This window comes from Sapajus apella, unplaced genomic scaffold (genome assembly GCF_009761245.1).
Source record: "Sapajus apella isolate SASKATOON/1434 unplaced genomic scaffold, GSC_monkey_1.0 scaffold12, whole genome shotgun sequence".
In the NCBI taxonomy this organism is placed as follows: Eukaryota; Metazoa; Chordata; class Mammalia; order Primates; family Cebidae; genus Sapajus; species Sapajus apella.
In genome coordinates, this window is record NW_022436952.1 from 26,705,556 (window position 1) to 26,726,690 (window position 21,135).

Below are 21,135 nucleotides of genomic sequence, written 5' to 3' on the forward strand. Positions count from 1 at the left end.
AAAAGGGGAAGGGAAGACATGGTAGGGGCCCTGACATTAAGAACACCCCAGCCATACCAGCAACCTGAACAGACAAACAGCCAACAGAACATCAGTCAAAATAAAAAGGGTCTATATTTATATATAACAGTACAAGATAACACCCAGCTAGCAGAAAGGACTGGGCATTGCCTTCAGCCTTCACTTACTCAGAAATAAGTCACATCTCAGCCTCAGCAAGCTCCAAGCAGTATAATGAGGCTGTTCTGGAAGGAGGAGGCTGAGACTCACAGGCTGGGGATTTAAGAACCTTCTCACCATCCAGCTTCCTTCTTTGGTCTTGGAAGAAGGAAGTCTCCATTTTTAAAGGCTGGAGAACAGCAAATCCCTGCATCTCCCCACTACTATGAGACAAGCCAGAAAAGTGAGTCAAGGACAGACTTACTATGGGGTCACCCCAAACTAATTTCAGACCAAAATGCCTGCCTTGCTGTGATGCCCGTTTACAATGGCTGCAACATGACGGGGGCCACAGGGTCTCTGGCTTTATTTCCACAGAGCAGGGAGAGGACCCCGCAGAAGGCTAGGCAGAGTGGCCAGCTGGGAATTTGCCAGTTCTTCTGGTTCTCAGCAGACCAACGTGGTCTCTAATCAGAAAGATGAAGAGGCAGGAGGGCACTGGCCTCCGATAGCTCTCATCTTGTCCTTTTGCACTGTGGGCCAAGGCTGCCATGAACTAGGAGATCAAGGCTCCAGAGGTGCTCACTAGGTCCTGGGGGAGGCTTTCCCGGGCCTCCTGCATGCGGCGCCGGGCTCGACGGAAGGCCTCTGTAAGGAAAAGAGATATGATATTCAGCTGCCACAGTGCAGAGAGAAACAGGCCGGTGCTGGCCCGGGGTGGCCAGCCGGGGAAGGGGACATACCCAGCACATTGTAAATGGAACTCTGCTGGCTGAACCCTTCTAGACGGTCCAACACACTCCGCATCCTCTTCCGAAGGGAACTCGATTCCATGAAGGCCCTGCAGGGAGGCCAGCCACATGGTTACGGCTGCTCTCCAGCCCTCAGGGGTAAAGTGCCCCAAGGCAGAGGCCCAGGTCACTCACCTGGACTGCTGCAGACAGTGCAAGCGGAAGGTGACAGTGCCTGTGGTCTCTGTGCGGAGTCCAAAGCGGCTCAGGCGTTCCCCCTGCGGCATGCCGTTGAGACAGCATCAGGTTTCTGCAGTCTCTCTAGATACCCCCGCACCATTCTGGCCTCCCTCCCATTCTTAATCCCATTCTTGGGATGCACAGTTCTGTTGGGGAAACCTTATTCCATCACCTAGACTCTATCACCTCAAGGCTAACACTGAGTTTCCCCAACTAAACCAGGGAACAGTCCAACCTCATTTGAGAAGTAGCAGTCTTACACGCTTACTCTGAGTCCTCTCCACATCTGATTATTGAGGCCCTCAGTGACAGGGGAAAGAAAGGGTCAGTTATTCTGATGGGGACCAGGGGAAATCTCTAAGTATACTATTTTCCAGAGCCCTCCTACGATAGCACTGTAGATATTGGAACATGGTTCAAACTGTGGTCATGACTTCCAGCTTAAGCCACAGGAAGGAAGGAGCTAAGTAATACTGAAGCAATGCGCAACTAAGGGGTCTTGACCCAGATCCCACCGCCTACAGAATAGAAAGGCAGGATCATAAGTTCCCAGTATGAAGTCACTCCAAAGACAAAAGTCACCTTGAAGGATCCTGGTATCCGCACATAGGAGAGGTCCTCCAGTTCCAGAGAGCCGCCAATGAAAAACCTCCTCAGCTCAGCCACCGTGCCCAGCTCCACAGGTCTCCACGTAGAGACTGTCAGGGTGTGTGAGCCTGCATAGGGGAATAGGAGACGGGAGCCGGGTCCAGAACGGGCATGTGACCCCTCAGTGACTCCCCAGCAATGATACAGGCCTAGACTCAGCTAAAACACCTGATCTGGTGATCACCTGGCCTCTGGTGAAGGTTATCATGGTTACCCAGAGCACCTGTTTGGAAATCGATCAGGGAGAAATTCCAATCTCAGCTCTGCCAGCTATTACCTGCATGCCCAGGACAGGTTTCTTAACCTCTCTGGACCTCATTCTCCTCATCTAGTAAAATGGAAACACCACCCGCACCTTACAGAGTGGCTGGGAGAATTTCATGAGAAGTATGGCACAGTGTCTGGCACACAGCAAAAGACAGATGCTTTTATTTCAAACTGAATGCTGACTCATTCAATACACACAGGCTCTGAGCCAATTTTGCCATACAGCTTCTCACCCTGAGTCCAATCAGAGGAGCACGAAGCACATGGAGAGACTGTCAGGAAGTCAGTGCCAAGGCCACATCACTTCTAATTCCCAATTATCCCCACCCCTCACCAGATGCATTTGAGTGTCAGTCTTGTTCTTAGGGCCTAGGGCATGTGGGCCACAAGAAGGGTGGGGACAAGCAGTTACCTGGAGTGGCAGGCAGCACCACAGCCCCATAGCCTTCTACACGGTACCTCTGCCAGAAGTCCAGTGAGAGGACCTCACAGTAGAGCACAGGCCACTCCGGGAGCGCATCTGGGAGCAATGAGAAGTGGCCAGGTCATAGGCGGCCTTCACCAAGATAGCACTGCTTGAGGGGAACCAAGGCCCAGATCAACCACTGAGCTACTCACCAGTGGATTCATCCTCATGGAGGAAGAAGGCTTCAAACGTGAATGGGTAGGAGAAGTAAGCCACCTTGTCCTATAAAAAGGAGTGTCATGGGGTGGGCAAGGCCTCCCTTGGAATTTGTTCTCCTTGTGGCCAATGACAAGGTTATCTTCACAAGGGAAAAAGAAAAATTATCACCCAGGTGGGAAATAGGAGTCTGAGAGGCAAAGGGACACCCAAATACAAGCTGCTGCCATCCTCAAAAAGGCAGACAGAGGACCTCCGGACCAGGTAGCTCTGCAGAACCCACACTCAAGTCACCCAACTCTGGAATCCTCCCCAGCTGCAAAGCACTTGGCCTGATAAAGCTGCAAATGCCATCCCAGGAGCAGATGTCACTCCCTTCCAGATGCCTGCTCTCATTCTCCATACCATTCCTAGGGATTTGGTGGCACAGGTCTGTGTTACTCCTGAGAGCTGCTGGAATGCTGGGCTTGACCAGTCTGAAAGCCAAAGACCAGATATAGTAAGCTCACCTGGGAGGAAAGCAAGTAGTTGAGAAAAAGACAAAGTTTCTGTATTCATGTATTCACACAATCATTCATTTACCATTCACTGAGTGCCTGCTATGTGCTAGTATATCTTGGGGATATCTTGGTAACCAAATAGAAAAGATCGCCATCTCTCTTGGAGCTGACATCCTTGGGGAAGCAGGGAGACAGACAAAAAACAAGGAAACAAGAGACTACTGGGTAGCGATGAGTGCTGTACTAAAAATAAAACGGGGAAGGGACTGAGTGACCGGGAGGCTCATTTGAACTGCGTGGTCAGTCCAATGAGCCCGTCTCAGAAGTGACACAGGCTGAGACCTAAACTCAGAAAGAACCAGCCGTGCTAAGATATGGCAGAAAGGGTTTCAGACAAAGGAAATGGCCCTTAAAAGGTGGGAATGAATCTGGCTGAGAAGAATGACTAGAATGTTGTCTGGAAGAGATAGGCAGGGGCCAGCTCATTCAGGCTATGGAGTTTCTGTTTTACTATAAATGGGAAGGGAAGCTGTTGGGCTTCTCAACTCAAAAGGGACACAACTTGTTTACATTTTTTAAGTCTCAATTTGGCTTTGGTGTCTGTGGCAAATAAACTGCAAATGGGAGCAAGGCAGGAAGCTGGAGGATAAGTCAGAAACCGAAAGCACTGGCCTAGGCCAGAGATGGTGGTGGCGGCTTGGAGTGGGGTGCTGGAGAGAACAGATAGGTTCACAACGGCTTTTGAAGAAAGAACAGACAGGAACTGTTGACAGACTGGCTGGCTGTAGGAAACTAGGGAAAGTGGGGTCAAGGATGTCCCCTAGGTTTTTGGCATCAGCAGCTCAGTAGATGACACTGCCATTGTTAGGATGGGGAAGACCAGGGAGGGGAGGTTTGAGGGAGGAGGAGAAATTAAGAGTTATTTTTAGACAGAAATGACAAAGAAGTAACTGGATATGAGTCTGGAGTCCAGGGGAAAGGTTAAGGCTAGATGCAGAAACCCAGGAGTCTGAGAAATATGGATGGTATTTAAGCCATGGGATGGATGAGGTTGCCCAGGAAGACTGCAGACAGAGAGCAAGAGAAGGCCTTGGCTTAGCCATGGGTACTCTCACAGTTTAAGATCAACAGAAGGGAAGACATCACCCAAGGAGCCTGAGGGGCCACCAGCGAGATAGGAGAGAGAAGTGCGGAGCCAGAAGTCAGAAATGTGTCGTGCAGCGCAGTGGACTCTGGCAAATACTTCAGGAAGGTCAAGTGAGGTGAAAGCAGGGAAGCCCACTGGGCTTGGCAAAGTGGATGTGATCTATGACCTTGAAAAGAATAGTAACGATTTCAGCAAAGGAGTGGGAAAGGAAGTCTGACCAAATGTCTGAATGGGTAGAAAAGGAGAGACTTAAGAATATTACTTACTAGTAGCTGGCAGTTCCACAAAGAAGTGAACGTAGAGATTGTCATACTCATAGCCTTGGGCTGAAACTAAGAGAGAAAACAGGAAGCGATTTTAGCTCATTTTCTTACCACGCTTAGCACCCAACCCAGTCCTGAGGGGCCTACACACCCTGAGAGCAACTCTTTTGAGGGCCAGGAACTCTCTGCGTTTCCAGGAAAGACTTATCACTGAGTTTCCCAAGTACGGCAGACAGGCCTCTACCAGGGTGGAGGAGACTATTCACAGCTCCATCTACGCACGTGCTAAGCATCAAGAGGTCTACGTCTAGCAAGACACTTACCTACCTCTCCATTTACGAAGAGCCGGAGGGCACCTGGAACAGTCTAAAGTGAAGAGAAGCGGGAAAAGATCAGCAGGCCTGGAGGGTATCGGCACTTCTCCTCCAGCCCCATCTACAAATCTGCAGAATACACTGGGTGTCAGACCCTGGCTGTCACTACTCCCCACCCTGACACTTCTCCATAGATCTGTTTCCTTCATTCCTAAGATTCATAATGTAGGGAGAAAGTACATAATTTAAATGGCAGTGAGGACAATGCATTATGGGAAATTAGCCTAGCAACAGCAACCGCCCTATGGTGTGCAATGGGAAGCCAGAATGCCCTGCTCTTTTTAGATGGCCGAGGTCAAGAAACCAGGGAATTTTCTTTTTTAGTTATTTGTTTATCTGTCTTATCTAACTTTTACATACTGAATGTCTGTTGCTTATGCAATATGAAAATAGTGAAGGTTAACTTTTTAGAGAAAGAGAGGGAGACCAGTAAGTAATCCCATTCTTGTTTCGAGTTCTAGAAATGGAACTCTAAATAGAATGAGAAAAGACAAAGAACAGCACCACAGAATAACTGACCTAAACCGCTTTTCTTTCTTTGTTTTTTTGAGACAGAGCCTTGATCTGTTGTCCAGGATAGAATGCAAGTAGTGTGATCATAGCTCATTGCAAACTCAAATTTCCAGGCTCAAGCCATCCTCCTGCCTCAGCATCATGAGTAGCTGGGACTACAGGCATGCACCATCACATCTGGCTAATTTTTTTATTTTTGTATAGATGTAGTCTCACTATCGGCCTTACAAAGTGCTGGGATTGTAGGCATAAGCCACTGCATCAGGCCTATATTTTTTAAGAGCCAAAATATGTGACAAACAGAAATAGCACCCCTGCCTCTCTATGGGGTATTTTGGAAAATTATCCACATGAAAGGTGAAGAAGACATTTTTCATCTTTATATTTATTTTCTAAATTAATTATAAAGTCATACATAAATACGTTATAAAAATTAAAATAAAAATAAAATAAAAAAATAAAAAAAATAAAAATTGAGAACTACCTAAGTTTAGGGACTAAAAAGCAAAAATCCCTAATATATCCCTCTCACCACCCACTACCCATCTACCACATTCTTTTTTTTTTTTTTTTTGAGACAGAGTCTAACTTTGTCACCAGGCACCAGGCTGGAGTGCAGTGGCACAATCTTGGCTCACTGCAACCTCCGCCTCCCGGGTTCAAGCAATTCTCCTGACTCAGCCTCCCGAGTAGCTGGGACTACAGGTGCGTGCCACCACGCCCAGCTAATTTTTGTATTTTTAGTAGAATCCGGGTTTCACCATGTTATCCAGGATGGTCTCGATCTCTTGACCTCAACATCCGCCCACCTCAGCCTCCCAAAGTGCTGGAATTACAGGATTGAGCCACCGTGCCTGGCCCCATCTAATCCCACCCTCCTCAGAGAAAGCTACCAAAAGCACATGTGTAGCCTTTCAGACCTTTTTCTAGGCATTAACAGTTCTAGATCAACATGCAGTGTTTTAAAACACATAACGAGGACTCTGTGTGCTATTCTTTGACTTCCTTTTCATACCGTAGGGTATACTTCAAACCTTTAAGAGAGGTGTTATAACTCATCCACAGTCAGAATGCTCTGGCTAAACACAACTGCCAACGCTGCAGGAAGCCAAGCTACTTACCAGCTCAAAGTCAGTGCCTACGAGGCTGCTGAGATACTCCTTGTGCCGGCCATAAAGCTGAGGAAACAAACCAAACCAAAACTCAAGATGCAACCCAAGCTAGACCAAAGTTCAGTTCTGAACGAGGAGAAGAAGAAAAGCAATCACGGGAAAGGTCACCAAGAGCTGGAGGCCTAAGCACCTGACCCTCCGACATTTCACTGTGAAGCACAGAGGCTCTGGAGTCAGCTGGTCTGGGATGGAATCCTGACTCTCGTGCTGACAAGCTATATTAGCTCCTCAATCTCAGTTTCCCTGTTTACAAGGTGGTAAGAAAAAAAGTGTTTACCTCAAAGGGTTATTGTAAGGACTAAAGGAAATAAGGTATGGTAAGTACGTAGCACAGAACATGGTAAATGCTCAAATAAATGGTTATTATTATTACTGTATGATCAGAAACATCAGTCTGACATATCAGCAATGCTGCCTAAGTCAGAAGGGGCTATGAAGGGCAAGGCTTTTCCCAAGCAACTGCTGACATCTAGCTCAGACATGGTCTCAGCTCCAGGTACTGAGGCTCCTCCCTTTGATTCTCGGAATGAACTTGCGCTTACATCCTTGAACACTCGCCGTTCCCGCTCCTCCTCCTCCGGCTGTGCAAGGGGGGACACATTGTCGATCGTGTACTTCCACAGCTCCTGCTTCTCCCCCTCTGTCTCGATCCTGTAAGGTCAAAGTCACAGAAAGGAGGAACTCTGGTCATGAGAGATGCACCCTCCGGCTCCAGCCCAGGGATGAGCTAGCAGGGTCCATACACGTCACCTGAAGTATATGATGATAAACATGGCCGTAATGACGACTGGGAGAGGGAAACAAAAGGGTAAAGCAGACAGGGCACCAGACTAGACTCAGAAAGTATAGGTTCTGGGCCCATTTCTGGCTTGAAGTCACCGTAAGGCATAACATTCCTCACGCCCAGTTCTCTCACCTGAAAAATGGACAGGTTGGTCCAGATAATTTCTAATTTACAGTTCTGTCATTTCTAAGACACAGAGATGAGGAACAGTCAGCCCAGAGGAAAAGCCTGGCTGAGTTCACCCCACTCTGTTCTGGTCAGATCCTATATTCAGCAGCACAGAGAATCACTGTCCCTTAATTGCACCACTGAAGTGAACCCTTTCAAATTGGCGCAGTTGCACATTTTCTGAGAACAGGGTCCCCGGTTTTCTAAGGGCCTATAACACGGAACAGAATATGAACCATTGCCTGGGAATGTCAAAGTGAGAACAAATGAAGGACTTTCTGACAGTCTAGTTGACTAGAGACAAGAAGCACAACTAAGGGAAGGAAGGCCAGTCTCCGTTACCCCTTTCTTTCTCTCCTTACCTGTAGGGTCCTTTGAGGCCCGTGAAGTCAGGCTTTACTGTGATCACACCATTGCTATCCACCTTCAGAGTACACAGGACGTGTTCGTACTTCTTATAGCCAAGCCTAGAAATCAGGAAAACACCAAGGTTGAGGGTCACTGGTCTTCCAGGGAAAGAGGAAGAGCTACCGAGCCTACTTCAGGGGAGAAAACAGAGGCCACAGGGAGAACTGACATGGTAAAACTTTCTTCTAAGTACAACTAAGAAAAAAAGGAAGAAAAAGTCCCTCCCTCCCCCATAACCCAGGATGATAATAACAGGAAGAGGATAGCTGGTGAGAGGAGAAGAGGTTGAGGATCTGGGCTGGCAGTGAGAAGCTTCACTCACTTTTTACAGGGCCCCAGGTCTGCCATGATGTGCATCGTCTGAAGGGGGGTGTTAATGACATGGTTGTTCCTGACGAACTCCTCTGAGGGCTCCCAGGTGACAATGCGTGACTTGAGGATGCCGCCCTCCCTGGGAAACACCACAGAAAGGTCACTTCCCTGGCACATCCCGATGGAGCATACCCCAGCAGAGAGCAAAATACTTGACAAACAGAAATGACATCCCTTCCCTCTCTCTGAAGCACTTTGGGAAAATGTCCACATGAAGAGTGAGGAAGACATTTTATATTTATTTTTTAAATTAATTACAAAGTTAATACTTGAATATACATATAACCACTGATAAAAATTCAAAACTACCTAATTTTGGGAAATAAAAAGTAAAAGCTTGCCCCCACCCCATGCCCGCACTCACATCCCTCACCTGTCCTGCCGGCGCCGCCTGACATTTGCCATTCGCTCCACCAAGAATGAAGGTACCTCGCTGGCTGCGGTGGTCATTCTCTGACAGTGCTGAGAAAAGCAAGTAGCCCTGTGTAAGCCATCTGGTCAGGGCCACAGGGGGCCAAGTACCTGAAGGGAAGTCTTCCTTCTGAAACCTCATCAGGACTTGAACCCTGCCTCCGCTGCCTCACAATTATATAGGCTAATGGAGGGCCAGCGGCCAAACAACCCAAAGATGACTTCTACCATGTCTTGGTTTGCCTTTGGATTTTAAAAATGAGTGATTTACGTGAATATTAAAATCAGTCTGCAGTCTCTGAGCACAAACCAACAAAAAGTTGGGTTGGTTTGCTTGATAGATGTTGAAGTTAACAAGGTGGTTAAACAATGCCAAATGGGATACAAGTATTTTGCGGGAAATCCTCACATGGTAACTGAGCACCAACTGCATTTTTATTTGCTTTTCCAAAACAGACAACCCAAATTTTATTTAATTTATATTATTTTTTTAAAGACAGGGTCTCACCCAGGCTGCAGTACAGTGGTACTATCATAGCTTACTGCAACCTTGAACTCCTGGGCTCAGGTGATCCTCTTGCCTCAGCCTCCCAAGTAGCTGGGACTACAGGTGCATGCCACCGTGCCTGGCTAATTTTCAACCCAAACTTTATATGTTATCAATCCACAGCTCTACTAATGAAAGCATGTCAATCTTTCCAGAACATTTGTTGAATACCTGTTCCTTGCAGAGACCTATAGAGTCATAGACAAAAATCAGAAAATATAGGCTCTACCCTCGAGAAGTTTAAAATCTTACTGAGAAGACAGAAGCAACTGAAATGCAGTGACTAAAGAAAATGTAAAACGAGGTCGCAAGGGTATTTTTGTCATAGGCAAATTGAGGACATAAGCCATTTTCCATAGCTATACTGAATTACTCTTCAAGCCCATATACTCAGAGTTTGGGCTGAATTCCCTGATAAATTTTATCTGGATTGTTCTAGACTCTAGCACCTGTCTCATTTCATGATGGATGGAGGAAGTCAAGCCCAGTGGTCACTTCTCCTAGCATGCACTCTACAAGCATATAATCAGAGATAATGGCAGCTCCCCTAGGCCCTTCAGCAGGCAGAGAAGAGAGCAGCAGCCCCACCACCTACAGACTGTGCCCATGCTATTCCAGCCTGGCTGCCAGCAGCAGCAACTCACAGCAGTTTCTAGGTAGGCTACTGTCTCCCCTTACCAGGCTTCTGACGTAACACACAGAAACCCAGTGAGGCAAAAAAAAAAAAAAAAAAAAACTAGAGGAAGCAAAGATGAAAGCTATGAGACCCTGGAAAGAACAATACCTCCTCCAAATTGGTGTATCTATCAGAGTCAGTGTAGGTAAAGATTCGTCGGTTCTTCTTGCCACCCGAATTCTCCAGCTTCAGGATCTCCTGACGGTACTGATAATCCAAAGGACTCTGACAGGCCGCTTCATTTTGGTACAGATCTACTTCAAACTGAGGTCACCAAAAGGAAACAGAGATGTGTACATCACTGTAATACGTCAAGCTTTTTCTCCTGTAACTGTTTAATCAAATCAGTTCTACAGAGCTGATGCTATCTGACATATTTTCATAACCATCTCTAAACTATGGCAGGGGAGCCAAGAATATGATAGCGACTTGGATCCAGACTTTAGGCTAAACTTATGGCCGAAACCAAGTCGCTATCACAGACGACATATAGCCGAGAGGTGAAAAGTGCCTCATCCAGAATCATAAAACTGAATAGTGGCAGTCCCTATGTCATACTGTCCCTTAAACTGTTACAATCTGTCTAGAAATCAGTTTGGCAATATGCATCCCCAGCCACGTGAAGGTAGACCAGGTGGAATAGACAGAGCAGACAGAAGACACTGGCTCACCTGGCTAAAGAGCTTCTCCTGCCACCCAATCACAATCTCTTCCTCTTCGTCTTCCTCTGGGCGGTGTCCACCTCCAAAGACAACAGAGTGGGTCAAATGCTTGAGCCAGACCAGCACCACTTCTTGCTCTGTGGCTGATTATAACCAAAGTCCCTATTCTTGTATTTGCCACAAAAACCAGCTGGAGTTCAGCAATTTATTAAACACTCAATCTAGAGAAATGCTAGAGAGGCTGTATGAGCAGAAGCCAAGATTAGGACCCAAGAAATCTTAATCACTGCTTTAATTTGAATAAAAGGAAATACCCTCTAGGAATTTTTTTTGTGGGTGGGATGGAGTCTCACTCTGTCACCCAGCTGGAGTGCAGTGGCACTGTTTCGGTTCACTGCAACCTCCACCTCCTGGGTTCAAGCTGTTCTCCTTCCTCAGCCTCCCAAGTAGCTGGGATTACAGGCACACTCCACCAACCTGGCTAATTTTTGTATTTTCAGTAGAGATGGGGTTTTGCCATGTTGGCCATACTGATCTCAAACTCATGACCCGCCTCAGTGATCCACCCGCCTTGGCCTTCCAAAGTGCTAGGATTACAGGCATGAGCCACTGCACCCAGCCTCCTCTGGGAAATGTTTAATCTAACTGGATATAAGAAACTGAAATTTAGATATAATCTGAATAGCCAGCCCTTCCTCAGTCCCAGATGTCTGAGTTTGCTAGAAAATAACCCTGGCATTTTTACCTTTACTATTTCTAAAGCCATACATGTAGAATCACAAACACTGAAATTTAGGAGGCCAAGTATCAGGAGAGGGCAGTGAAGGCAAATAAATGATTTTTTTTAACAGAACCAAATCTGGCTGGGCACAGTTACTCACGCCTGTAATCCCAACATTTTGGGAGGCCAAGGTGGGAGGATCACTTGAGCCCAGGAGTTTGAGACCAGCATGGACAACACAGTAAGCCCTCTTCTCTGCTAAAACTTTTTAAAAAATCAGCTGAGTGTGATGATATGAGCCTGTAGTCCCAGCTACTTGGGAGGCTGAGGCAGGAGGATGGCTTGAGCTTCAGAGACCAAGGTTATAGTGAGCTATGATCATACCACGGCCCTCCAGCCTGAGCGACAGAATGAGATTCTGTTTCAAAACAAAACAAAACAAAACAAACCCAGATCTAATCTAATATACTCTTGGCTGGCTGAGTATGCCTTTTTCAGAGACACATGTTTCATAACCCATAAGCCCACACTCTTGCCCATGAACAGAAAGAGAAACAATAAAAGCAGACAGACTAGTGACCTAATACGAGCACTCTGTACTCTCCTCCTCAATCTTTTGGTTTCTCAGATAAGGAAAACCACAAGAACACAGTTGATGTTCATATGCACATCATACGCATATTTTTCAAGCAATCTCCAATTTCAAAGTTGTTTTTAGAAGTGTGTATATGTGTATTTAGAGTTTGGGGCACGGTTTCTCTTTTAAAAATGCCACAAATAGTATGGAAGTTGCCAGGCAAATCTATAACATATCGTAAGTATAGTATTTAGCTCACTATGTTTGGCCACAATTCTGATTAGTATCAGAATTAGTATTAGATGGCACATCACCACCGTAACACCCACTGGCAGTTGGCTGAGGCCTGAAAGTGGCCAAGTCTATGAGGTCCTTCCCCAGCTGGGCAGCAGGCTGATAATGAAGAAAGTGGCTTGATGTGATTCTCTGCAGGCGGACTCTGTCAAGAAAAGAGAAACCCAAAATATTCGTTACCAGACACGCAATCGCGAGATGAGGGAAAAGCAAGGTTGAGGGAAACAAAAGAGAGGAGGTGGGGTTGCCAAGGTGTGCTGGGTGCAGACAATGGAGAGGAGGTGGGTGGGGTGCGCGGTCCTATGGGGAAGGGTGAGGGTGAGAGGGTGTACTGGGGACACAGGGCTCTAAGAAACTAGGAGCGACAATGGACTTGCTTGGGTATGTAAGGGGTTCTTGGAGGCTGTGAGTGGATAGGGGTACGGATAGTGAGAGAAGTGGGGAGCCCGGAGAAGTGGCCGGGATTGTTAAGCAGAAGCGGGCGCCTCAGAACACCGAGTTCAGGCTGGAATGATCTAAAGGCATAAAAGCATGGGGCCTCGGGGCTGGGGCCGTGACTACCGGAGGCGCAAGTTGCGTACGGGGTCCCGGGAGCGATAGACAGCCTCCCCGGTGTCAGTGCTCCAGACGGCCTCCGCCATGACAGCTGCGACGCGCTGCGACTGCGCCGGAAAGCGCGCCGCTCTTTTCCCCTGGTAACGAAGGCGCTGGATCCGGAGGCAGCGCAGGTGCTGCGCGCGCAACCCGCCGTTCGCTACGTGGCGCCATCATCGCAGTCGGTCACCCAGAGCAAGCGAAATCCAAGCCGAACGCCCTGGAGGGCTCCGGGGTCCTGCCGATCACCGCTTACGGTGTATGCGAAAAAAGCTCACCCAAAGCGGGACCTCTTGCGCTGTACAACTGAGGAAGCTGGCACAGCCATCCGCCCACTTCAAATAGACAGATGCAGAAATGATGACGGGGACCAGGTGACCCGAGTCTTCGCCCTCTGTCTTTTCCACCATGCCACACTGCCTTCCACTGAATGCGTGAAGACTTTGGCCTGAAAGTCGATGGATGTGACTGTAAGAAATGCACCCGTTATTCCGGAAGGAGTCAGGGAAGGTGATTGCCCTTAGCCAGACAAGGAAATATGCTCTTGGAAGGGGAAAAAAAGTGTCAGAAGATTAATTAGCCTTTGTGTTGATATTCACTGAGCAAAGAAATAAAGACAGGGAAGTCAACAGTAAGGAAGGAAAAGATGTTATTATTGAACTGGTTCTTGTGTGTATTGGTTCTGGATCATTAAGCCACTTTAAATACTACACTGGCTTCCTGAAAAGCCAAAAAAGTGACATTCATAAGTCATGCTTTGTTGGACTAGCAAAGGAAGGACGTGCCGTAACCTCACGTCTGGTGCCCCAGCACCTTGGGGATGTCAACATTTATCAGCCTTTCACATCTGTTTCTCCTCCAACAAAGTAAGCAATTGTCCTCCGATGAACTCGGGAATCTCATGCCAGTTTGATGATATGGCATTGGAAACCCTGGGTGCCATAGCCACTAGTTGTGTAACACCAACTCACCATAAATAGCACCATTTATTTAGGATCTAGTACAGCTTGAGCACTTTGTTTGCATTGTCCCAAACCCTTGTAGAAGCCTCTAAAGAAAGTATTGTATTCCCTTTAAGCGTGAAGTTCCTGAAGGCCAGGGTTTAAAGGACTCGCTAAGCTTGTAAGTGGTAAAAGTACAGATAAAACAAAAGACACCTTTCTAGCTCCTAAGAAATGGTCTCTCTAATGTTTTCTTTTAAAGTTGTGTGTAGGCAAATTGTGCCACATGCACAACAGCTGATAAAGTGGAGCCTGATTCTAGTTTAATTTTATAACCAAATCCAATTTATAACAAAGTTAATCTGACATAATTATGTGCAAAATAGTTTCTATACCACATGGTTTGGAAATATAAGCTATTTGTGTAAGCAACCATAATTAGTATTATTTTTATATAGATAAACTAAGTGTTCATGTTTTGTTTACTGATTTCTATGAATCAGGATCCTTTTTTTTCATTTTATTCAGTTTATTGGTATTAAGTACATTTACATTGTTTTACAACCATCGTCACCATCCATTGCCACTACTTTTTTGTTTTTGAAAATTGAAACTCAGTTCCCACTAAGCAGTACCTCCTCAGCTCCTGGCAACTACGATTCTACATTTTCTGTCTATGAAATTTGACTACTTTAGATACCTAATCCATATTGTAGCATGTGTCAGAATGTCCTTTTTTTAAATTTTACTTTAAGTTCTAGGATACATGTGCAGAACATGCAGGTTTGTTACACAGGTATACATGTGCCATGGTGGTTTGCTGCACCTATCAACCCATCATCTAGGTTTTAAGCCCCGCATGCATTAGTTGTTTGTGCTAATGCTCTCCCTCCCCTTGCCCCTAACCCTGTAAAAGGCCCTGGTATGTGTTATTCAACTCCCTGTTTCCGTGTGTTCTCATTGTTCAAATTCCACTTAGGAATGAGAGCATGCATTGTTTGCTTTTCTATTCCTGTGTTAGGTTGCTGAGGATGATGGCTTCCAGCTTCATCTATGTCCCTGCAAAAGACATGATCTCATTCCTTTTTATGGCTGCACAGTATTCCATAATGTATGTGTGCCACATTTTCTTTATCCAGTCTATAACTGAGGGGCATTTGGGTTGGTTCCATGTCTTTGCTATTGTAAATAGTGCTGCAATAACATATGAGTGCATGTGTCTTTAGTGTAGAATGACATATTTCTTTGAGTCTAGACCCAGTAATGGGATTTCTGGGTCAAATGGTATTCTGGTTCTAGATACTTGAGGATTTGCCACACTGTCTTCCATAATAGTTGAACTAATTTATATTCCCACCAACAGTGTAAAAGTGTTCCTGTTTCTCCACAGCCTCGCCAACATCTATTGTTTCCTGACTTTTTAGTAATTGCCATTCTGACTGGCATGAAATAGTATCTCATTGTGGTCTTGATTTGCATGTATCAGGATTCTTAAAACTGAGGTCCATGAGTGGGATTCAAGAAGTCTATGAGCCCTTTCCCTAGAATTCTGAATGGGGGATTTTTCTAGAAAGAATTCTTAGCTTTTATCAGATTCTAGAAGGAGTTTGTACCCTGATATGAAGAATGGCATGGGCCAGGCACAGTGGAGGTTAGACCCAGGAGTTTAGACCTGCCAGGGCAACATGGGGAGACCCTGTCTCTAAAAATAAAACAATTAACCAGGCTTGGTGGTGGATGCCTGTGGTCACAGTTACTTGGAAGGATGAGGTGGGAGGATCACTTGGACCAGGAGGTCGAGGCTGCAGTGAAGATAATTTAAAAGGAAGAAGTAAAATTGTGTTTATCTACATGCAATGTGAACCTAAACAATCTTGAAGAATCTACAAAAATGCCAGCAGAACTAATGGGGTTACAGAATACAAAGGCAATATACAAAAATCAATAGTATTGCTGTATACTAGGAACAAACCATTTGAACTTGACTTTTAAAAATCACAGCCACTTATAATAACATCAAAAAGCACAAAACAGAAAATTAACAAAACACGTGCAAAACTTGTACACTTAAAACATCAAAACATTGGTAAGATGAAGACCTAGAGTACTGTAACATATCCATGGATTGGAAGAATCATGTCATTAAGATAATTCTCCTCAAGGTGATCTAAATCTCAGTAAAAATCCTACCATATTTCTTTGTAGAATTGACAAGCTGACTCTTAACATCTACATGGAAATGCAAAGGAGTTACATGGCTAAAAGAATTTTGAAAAAGAAACCTGATTTCTAGGCAATATAAAAGTTCAGTAATCACTACAGTGTGGTATTGTCATAAAGATAGACATATAAATTGATGGAACAGTATAAAGAGTCCAAAATAGATCTGTACTTATATAGTCTATCAATTTTTGACAAAGATCCCAAGATAATTCAATGGAGAAAGGACAGCATTTTCAACAAATAATGCTGGAATAATTGGAAATCCAGAAACAAAACAAACGCAAAGATGAACAAAATTCAACTTCTTACCCTACACAATTTAATGAATTGAAGCAAAATGGATAATAGACTTAAAAGTAATATCTTCAACAATAAAACTTCTAGACAAAAACATAGGGACAGATCTTTGAGATCCTGAGTTGGGTAAATATTTTCAAAATGTACAAACTATAGAAGAAAAAATCAATTGTCATCAAAATGCAAAACTTCTTTTCTTTGAATCCACTGTGAAGAAAATAAAAAGACACCCTGAAAAATATTTGCAAAACACGTATCTGATAAAGGAATTATATCTGGAATATACAGTTTTATACCTCATAATAATACTAGCAATCTTATTTTTTAAATGGTCAAAAGATTTGAACAATTTACTGGAGAATATATATGAATGACATTAATCCAGGAAAAGATACTTGATATCATTAATCATCAGAACATTATATATTAAAAACACAATAAGATACCACAGCACACCTATTACAATGGCTAAAATTTAAAAGTTAGACCATGCTAAATGCTGGTGAGGATGTGGAGCAACTGGAACTCTCATAATTACCTATCAGAATGAAAAATAGTACAGCCACTTTGGGAAACTGCAAGTTTCTTACAAAGTGAAACATTTATGTACCATATGATCCAGCAGCCTTGCTCCTAAGTATTTACTCAAGAAAAATGACAATATGTGTCCACAAAAAAGTCTGTATGTAAATGTGCGTAACAACTTTGCTCCTGATAGTAAAAATGGGAAACAGTCCAAATATCCATCAATGTGTAAATGTTTAAATAAATTGTATAATTGTATAATATCTATACAATGAATTCATACTCCATAATAAAAACAAAGTAACAACTGATACATAAAACTACATGGATGAATCTCAAAATCATTATGCTCAGTGAAAGAAACCAGACATAAAAGATTATATACTGTACAATATATTTGATGTGAGATTCTTAAAAAAGATTCCAACTGTAGAGATGGAAAATAGATCAGTGGTTGCCAGGGATTGGGTGTGGGGATAGGGGCCGAGTAAAAGGACAGTGTGAGGAAACTTGAGGGGTGATGAGACTATTCTATATCTGTGGTGATGCTAAACAACTTGTTGCATTTGTTAAAAACCTACACAAGTGGCGGGGCATGGTGGCTCATGCCTGTAATCCCAGCACTTTGGGAGGCTGAGGTGGGTGGATCATGAGGTCAGGAGTTTGAGAGCAGCCTGACCAACATGGTGAAAACCCATCTCTACTAAAAGTACAAAAATTAGCCGGATATGGTGCTGCACACCTATAATCCCAGCTACTCAGGAGGCTAAAGCAGGAGAATGACTTGAACCTGGGAGGTGGAGGTTGAAGTGAGCTGAGATCGTGCCACTGCACTCTAGCCTGGATGACAGTGAGACTCCATCTCTAAATAAATAAATAAATAAATGCCCACAGCAGTACATATTAGTGAGCAAATTTTACTGTGTGTAAATTATAAACTATTTACCAGGTTGTGAGGGGTACTTAAATGGAATGCAGACTATGACAAATGACTATTTTGGGTGAAAACTGAAGGATACAGACAGAAAGATCTGTCCACAAACACCGTACTGTAGTTGGTAAGTTTGTTCCTCAGAAGGGTTGGGTTAGCAATTTCTAAAGCTACTTTACATATGTACTAGCACCAAACAAATAAGTAAATATGTAGTAGATAATGAGTACCACTTCTGTGTCTGAGAAGGAAGTTACCAATAAGGACAGGGGTGAAGGCAAGAATGGACCCAGTGATGCTGGATCAGAGTTGGCGGTAGCAGTAAAACTTCATGGATATTTAAAAATATATATATATAAATACCACTTGGTTGAGTGTTCTTGGTTTTGTTTTTGTTTTTGTTTTTTCTAGGAAAAGAAATAGGCCAGGTGTGGTGGCTCATGCCTGTAATCCCAGCACTTTGAGGAGGCCGAGGTGGGCCTTGAGGCCAGGAGTTCAAGACCAGCCTGGCCAACATGGCAAAACGCCATCTCTACTAAAAATACAAAAATTAGCTGGGTGTGGGGTGCACACCTGTAATCCCAGCTACTTGGGAGACTGAGGCACAAGAATCGCTTGAACTCAGGAGGTGGAGGTTGCAGTGAGCAGAGATCATGCCACTGCACTCTAGCCTGGGCACCAGCGTGAGACTCCATCACAAAAACAAAAGAAAAAGAAATTTTTAAAATATATGTAAAAGACAGAGTCAGAAGTGTGTGTGAGAGCCCAGAGGCAGTCACTCCCCAATAGAAATGAGCATGCCTAGTACCTAGACCTTGGTTTCTAAAGACCATTCTTTACTCCAAAGGAATCAGGGCCCCTGGGAGAACTGATTGATTCACAGAGAAGCAGCAAAATGAAACCTCTGAGACACTTTTTGGCTAGGTAGCTCCCATCAGCCAAGAACAATCCTGATATGGATACAGGTAAGTGCTTTTAGCAGTCAACACACTTAGCAGCTGGTAAAGAAGATCTTGGCAGGATGCCAATAGCAACTGCTACAAGCACATTTTGAGGCAGTGACCCCAGGGAACATTGGATGGGAGTGGGCAAAACTCAGGCCAACTTAGAGTACCAAAATCATGAGCATCCCCGCCTCTTCCCAGTCCCCTTCCAGGCAGTGTGCCAACAGGTAGAACAGGTGAGGCTACATTAGTATTACCATGTCGACATTACCAGAGTCAGTAAGAGAATAAAATAGTTCAGCAGTACCCAGGAGCTGATTCTCTGAAGCAGGTCACTTGAATATCCTAGCCAGATCTCAAATGTCTTTTCCAAAGAAACATACTAAGCTTCTTGTAACTAATTGCTTTATCTTGTGCAGCCCTGTTTTCCCTGCAGTGTTCAACAAGTTAGCTCAGGTCTCCAGTGACATGTCAAGGCTTGGGGCAATAGGAGTGTTCTAAATAGTAGGACACTGATACTATTGGCTTCTATGACTCCTCCCCCTCCAAGAAGAGGATTCAATTTTTTAGAAATACAGGGACTTTACAATCCACCTTCCATACTCCTCCCATTCTTGGTATTCTCCTGGAAATCACAAAGAAATTAATCTCCAGCAAATTCTAATAAGCCAGTCTTCTCCTTTTCTTGTTTCCAGAACTTTCCACCAACTATAAGATTCTTTCAAGTTTGATCTCATTATAGCCCACTGACTTTCCCCAAATCATCAGTGAGCTTTTGAAAGTATACATTCATAATTACCCAATAATTTTAAGTCAAGATTTTGGCTCTTGCTGCAAAAGAATCGTTTGGCTCCAGCTATTAGAGTTGAAATTAGATGGTTCATTGAAATTGCTTTGAGTAAGAATTCTCACCAATCCTGTCAGAGACCACAAGATGTGACAGTTACAAGTTTGTGCTATAATTCATTAATTCACTTAATTTATTCAAAAAAATTTGCTTTTTTATGGTCTTGGAATACGTAGTATACTAAACAGTCTCTGACCTTATAAAATTTGCATTATAGTTGGGGCAGGTAGACAGTAAACAAGCAAAAAATAAAACATAGTACAATATGGTGGTCAATTCCATGAAGAAAAACAAAGCAAAGAAGAATAATGCTATGGTTTGAATGTCTCTTCCAAAACCCATGTTGAAACTTAATCTCCAACGTGATTAATGCATTAATGAGCTATTGGATTAGTGAGTTATCTTGGGAGAGGAACTGGTAAGAGACCTGAGCTGGCACATGCACACTCAGCCCCTCACCATGTGATACCCTACACCACTCTAAGGAGAGTCCCCACCAGGAAGACAGCCCTCACCAAAGTGGCCCTTCAACCTTGGGCTTCTCAGCCTCTAGAACTGTGAGAAATAAACTCTTTTTCTTTATAGGAGTACCCAGTTTCATGCATTCTATTATAAGCAACAGAAAACAAAGATAATAAGAATTACAAGAGGAAGGCCAGACACGGTAGCTCACACCTGTAATCCCAACACTTTGGGAGGCCCAGGCAAGAGGATTACTTGAGGCCAAGATCTGCCTAGGCAGCATGGTAAGACCTCATCGCTACACAAATTAAAAAAAAAAAAAAAAAATTAGCCAGGCATGGTGGTGCATGCCTATAGTTGCAGCTAATCAGGAGGCTGAGGTGGGAGGATTGTTTAAGCCCAGGAGTTCAAGGCTGCAGTGAGCCATGGTCATGCCACTGCACTCCAGCATGGGCAACAGAGCAAGACCCTGTCTCAAAAAAGAAAAAAAAAAGAGTTGTGGGAAAAGAAGAGTTTGAAATTTTTTAAAAGGAAAATCTGGAAACACTACTTCAGACTGTGATATTTAAGCAAGTATTCAAAGATGGTGAGGAAATGAGCCATGTGGATAGCTGGAGAATGAACATTCCAGGCAGATGAAACAGCAAAGGCAAAGCTGGGTGCCGGGGCATGAGTGTGTTTAGTCTCAGCTGTGTTATAACTGATGCAGGATTTTTCTCAGCCCCTACTGGACTCTCAGCAGTGGCACACCCTCTACTCAGCCCACCACGCTCAAACCCTTGCAGGAGGGAGCACATGAGCAAGTGAGTGCGGGATCTAGCCAGCCACTCTGAGCACCAACACAGGAGCAACCTCCATGCAGGGCCTGCAGTGGCACCCAGCTAAGGGTGCCCAAAACCCCAAAGGCCAAAGGGGTTGTTACAGGGCTCCTTAGATTCACTGTCCACAGACAGCGGTGTGTTAACAGTTCAATTGGCCCCTTGCCTCATCACGTGGGGCAGCTGCCCTCCACCAGTGAGGGCAAAGGGCCAGTGTGACAAGCTTTCTGGGTACTCACACTTGGTGGGTCCCAAGCTCTTGTCCAGGGTCCAAGAAGAATGAAGTTACATGGACAG

At 44.6% G+C, this 21,135-nt stretch overlaps 1 protein-coding gene across 1 annotated transcript in view; it reads right to left on the reverse strand.

Annotated features, from left to right (window-relative positions):
* Nucleotides 1-95: 95 nt before the first annotated feature.
* MKS1 (MKS transition zone complex subunit 1) overlaps nucleotides 96-21,135 on the reverse strand; it is a 42,655-nt gene continuing 21,615 nt past the window's right edge. The window contains 17 exon segments of the mRNA XM_032280610.1: nucleotides 96-807; nucleotides 903-1,000; nucleotides 1,086-1,168; nucleotides 1,713-1,846; nucleotides 2,458-2,565; nucleotides 2,664-2,733; nucleotides 3,073-3,143; nucleotides 4,581-4,646; nucleotides 4,901-4,943; nucleotides 6,586-6,642; nucleotides 7,179-7,287; nucleotides 7,951-8,055; nucleotides 8,319-8,447; nucleotides 8,733-8,830; nucleotides 10,111-10,266; nucleotides 10,674-10,744; nucleotides 12,292-12,401. Coding sequence (XP_032136501.1) covers nucleotides 716-807; nucleotides 903-1,000; nucleotides 1,086-1,168; nucleotides 1,713-1,846; nucleotides 2,458-2,565; nucleotides 2,664-2,733; nucleotides 3,073-3,143; nucleotides 4,581-4,646; nucleotides 4,901-4,943; nucleotides 6,586-6,642; nucleotides 7,179-7,287; nucleotides 7,951-8,055; nucleotides 8,319-8,447; nucleotides 8,733-8,830; nucleotides 10,111-10,266; nucleotides 10,674-10,744; nucleotides 12,292-12,401 — 1,600 coding nt within the window. The 3' untranslated portion in view covers nucleotides 96-715.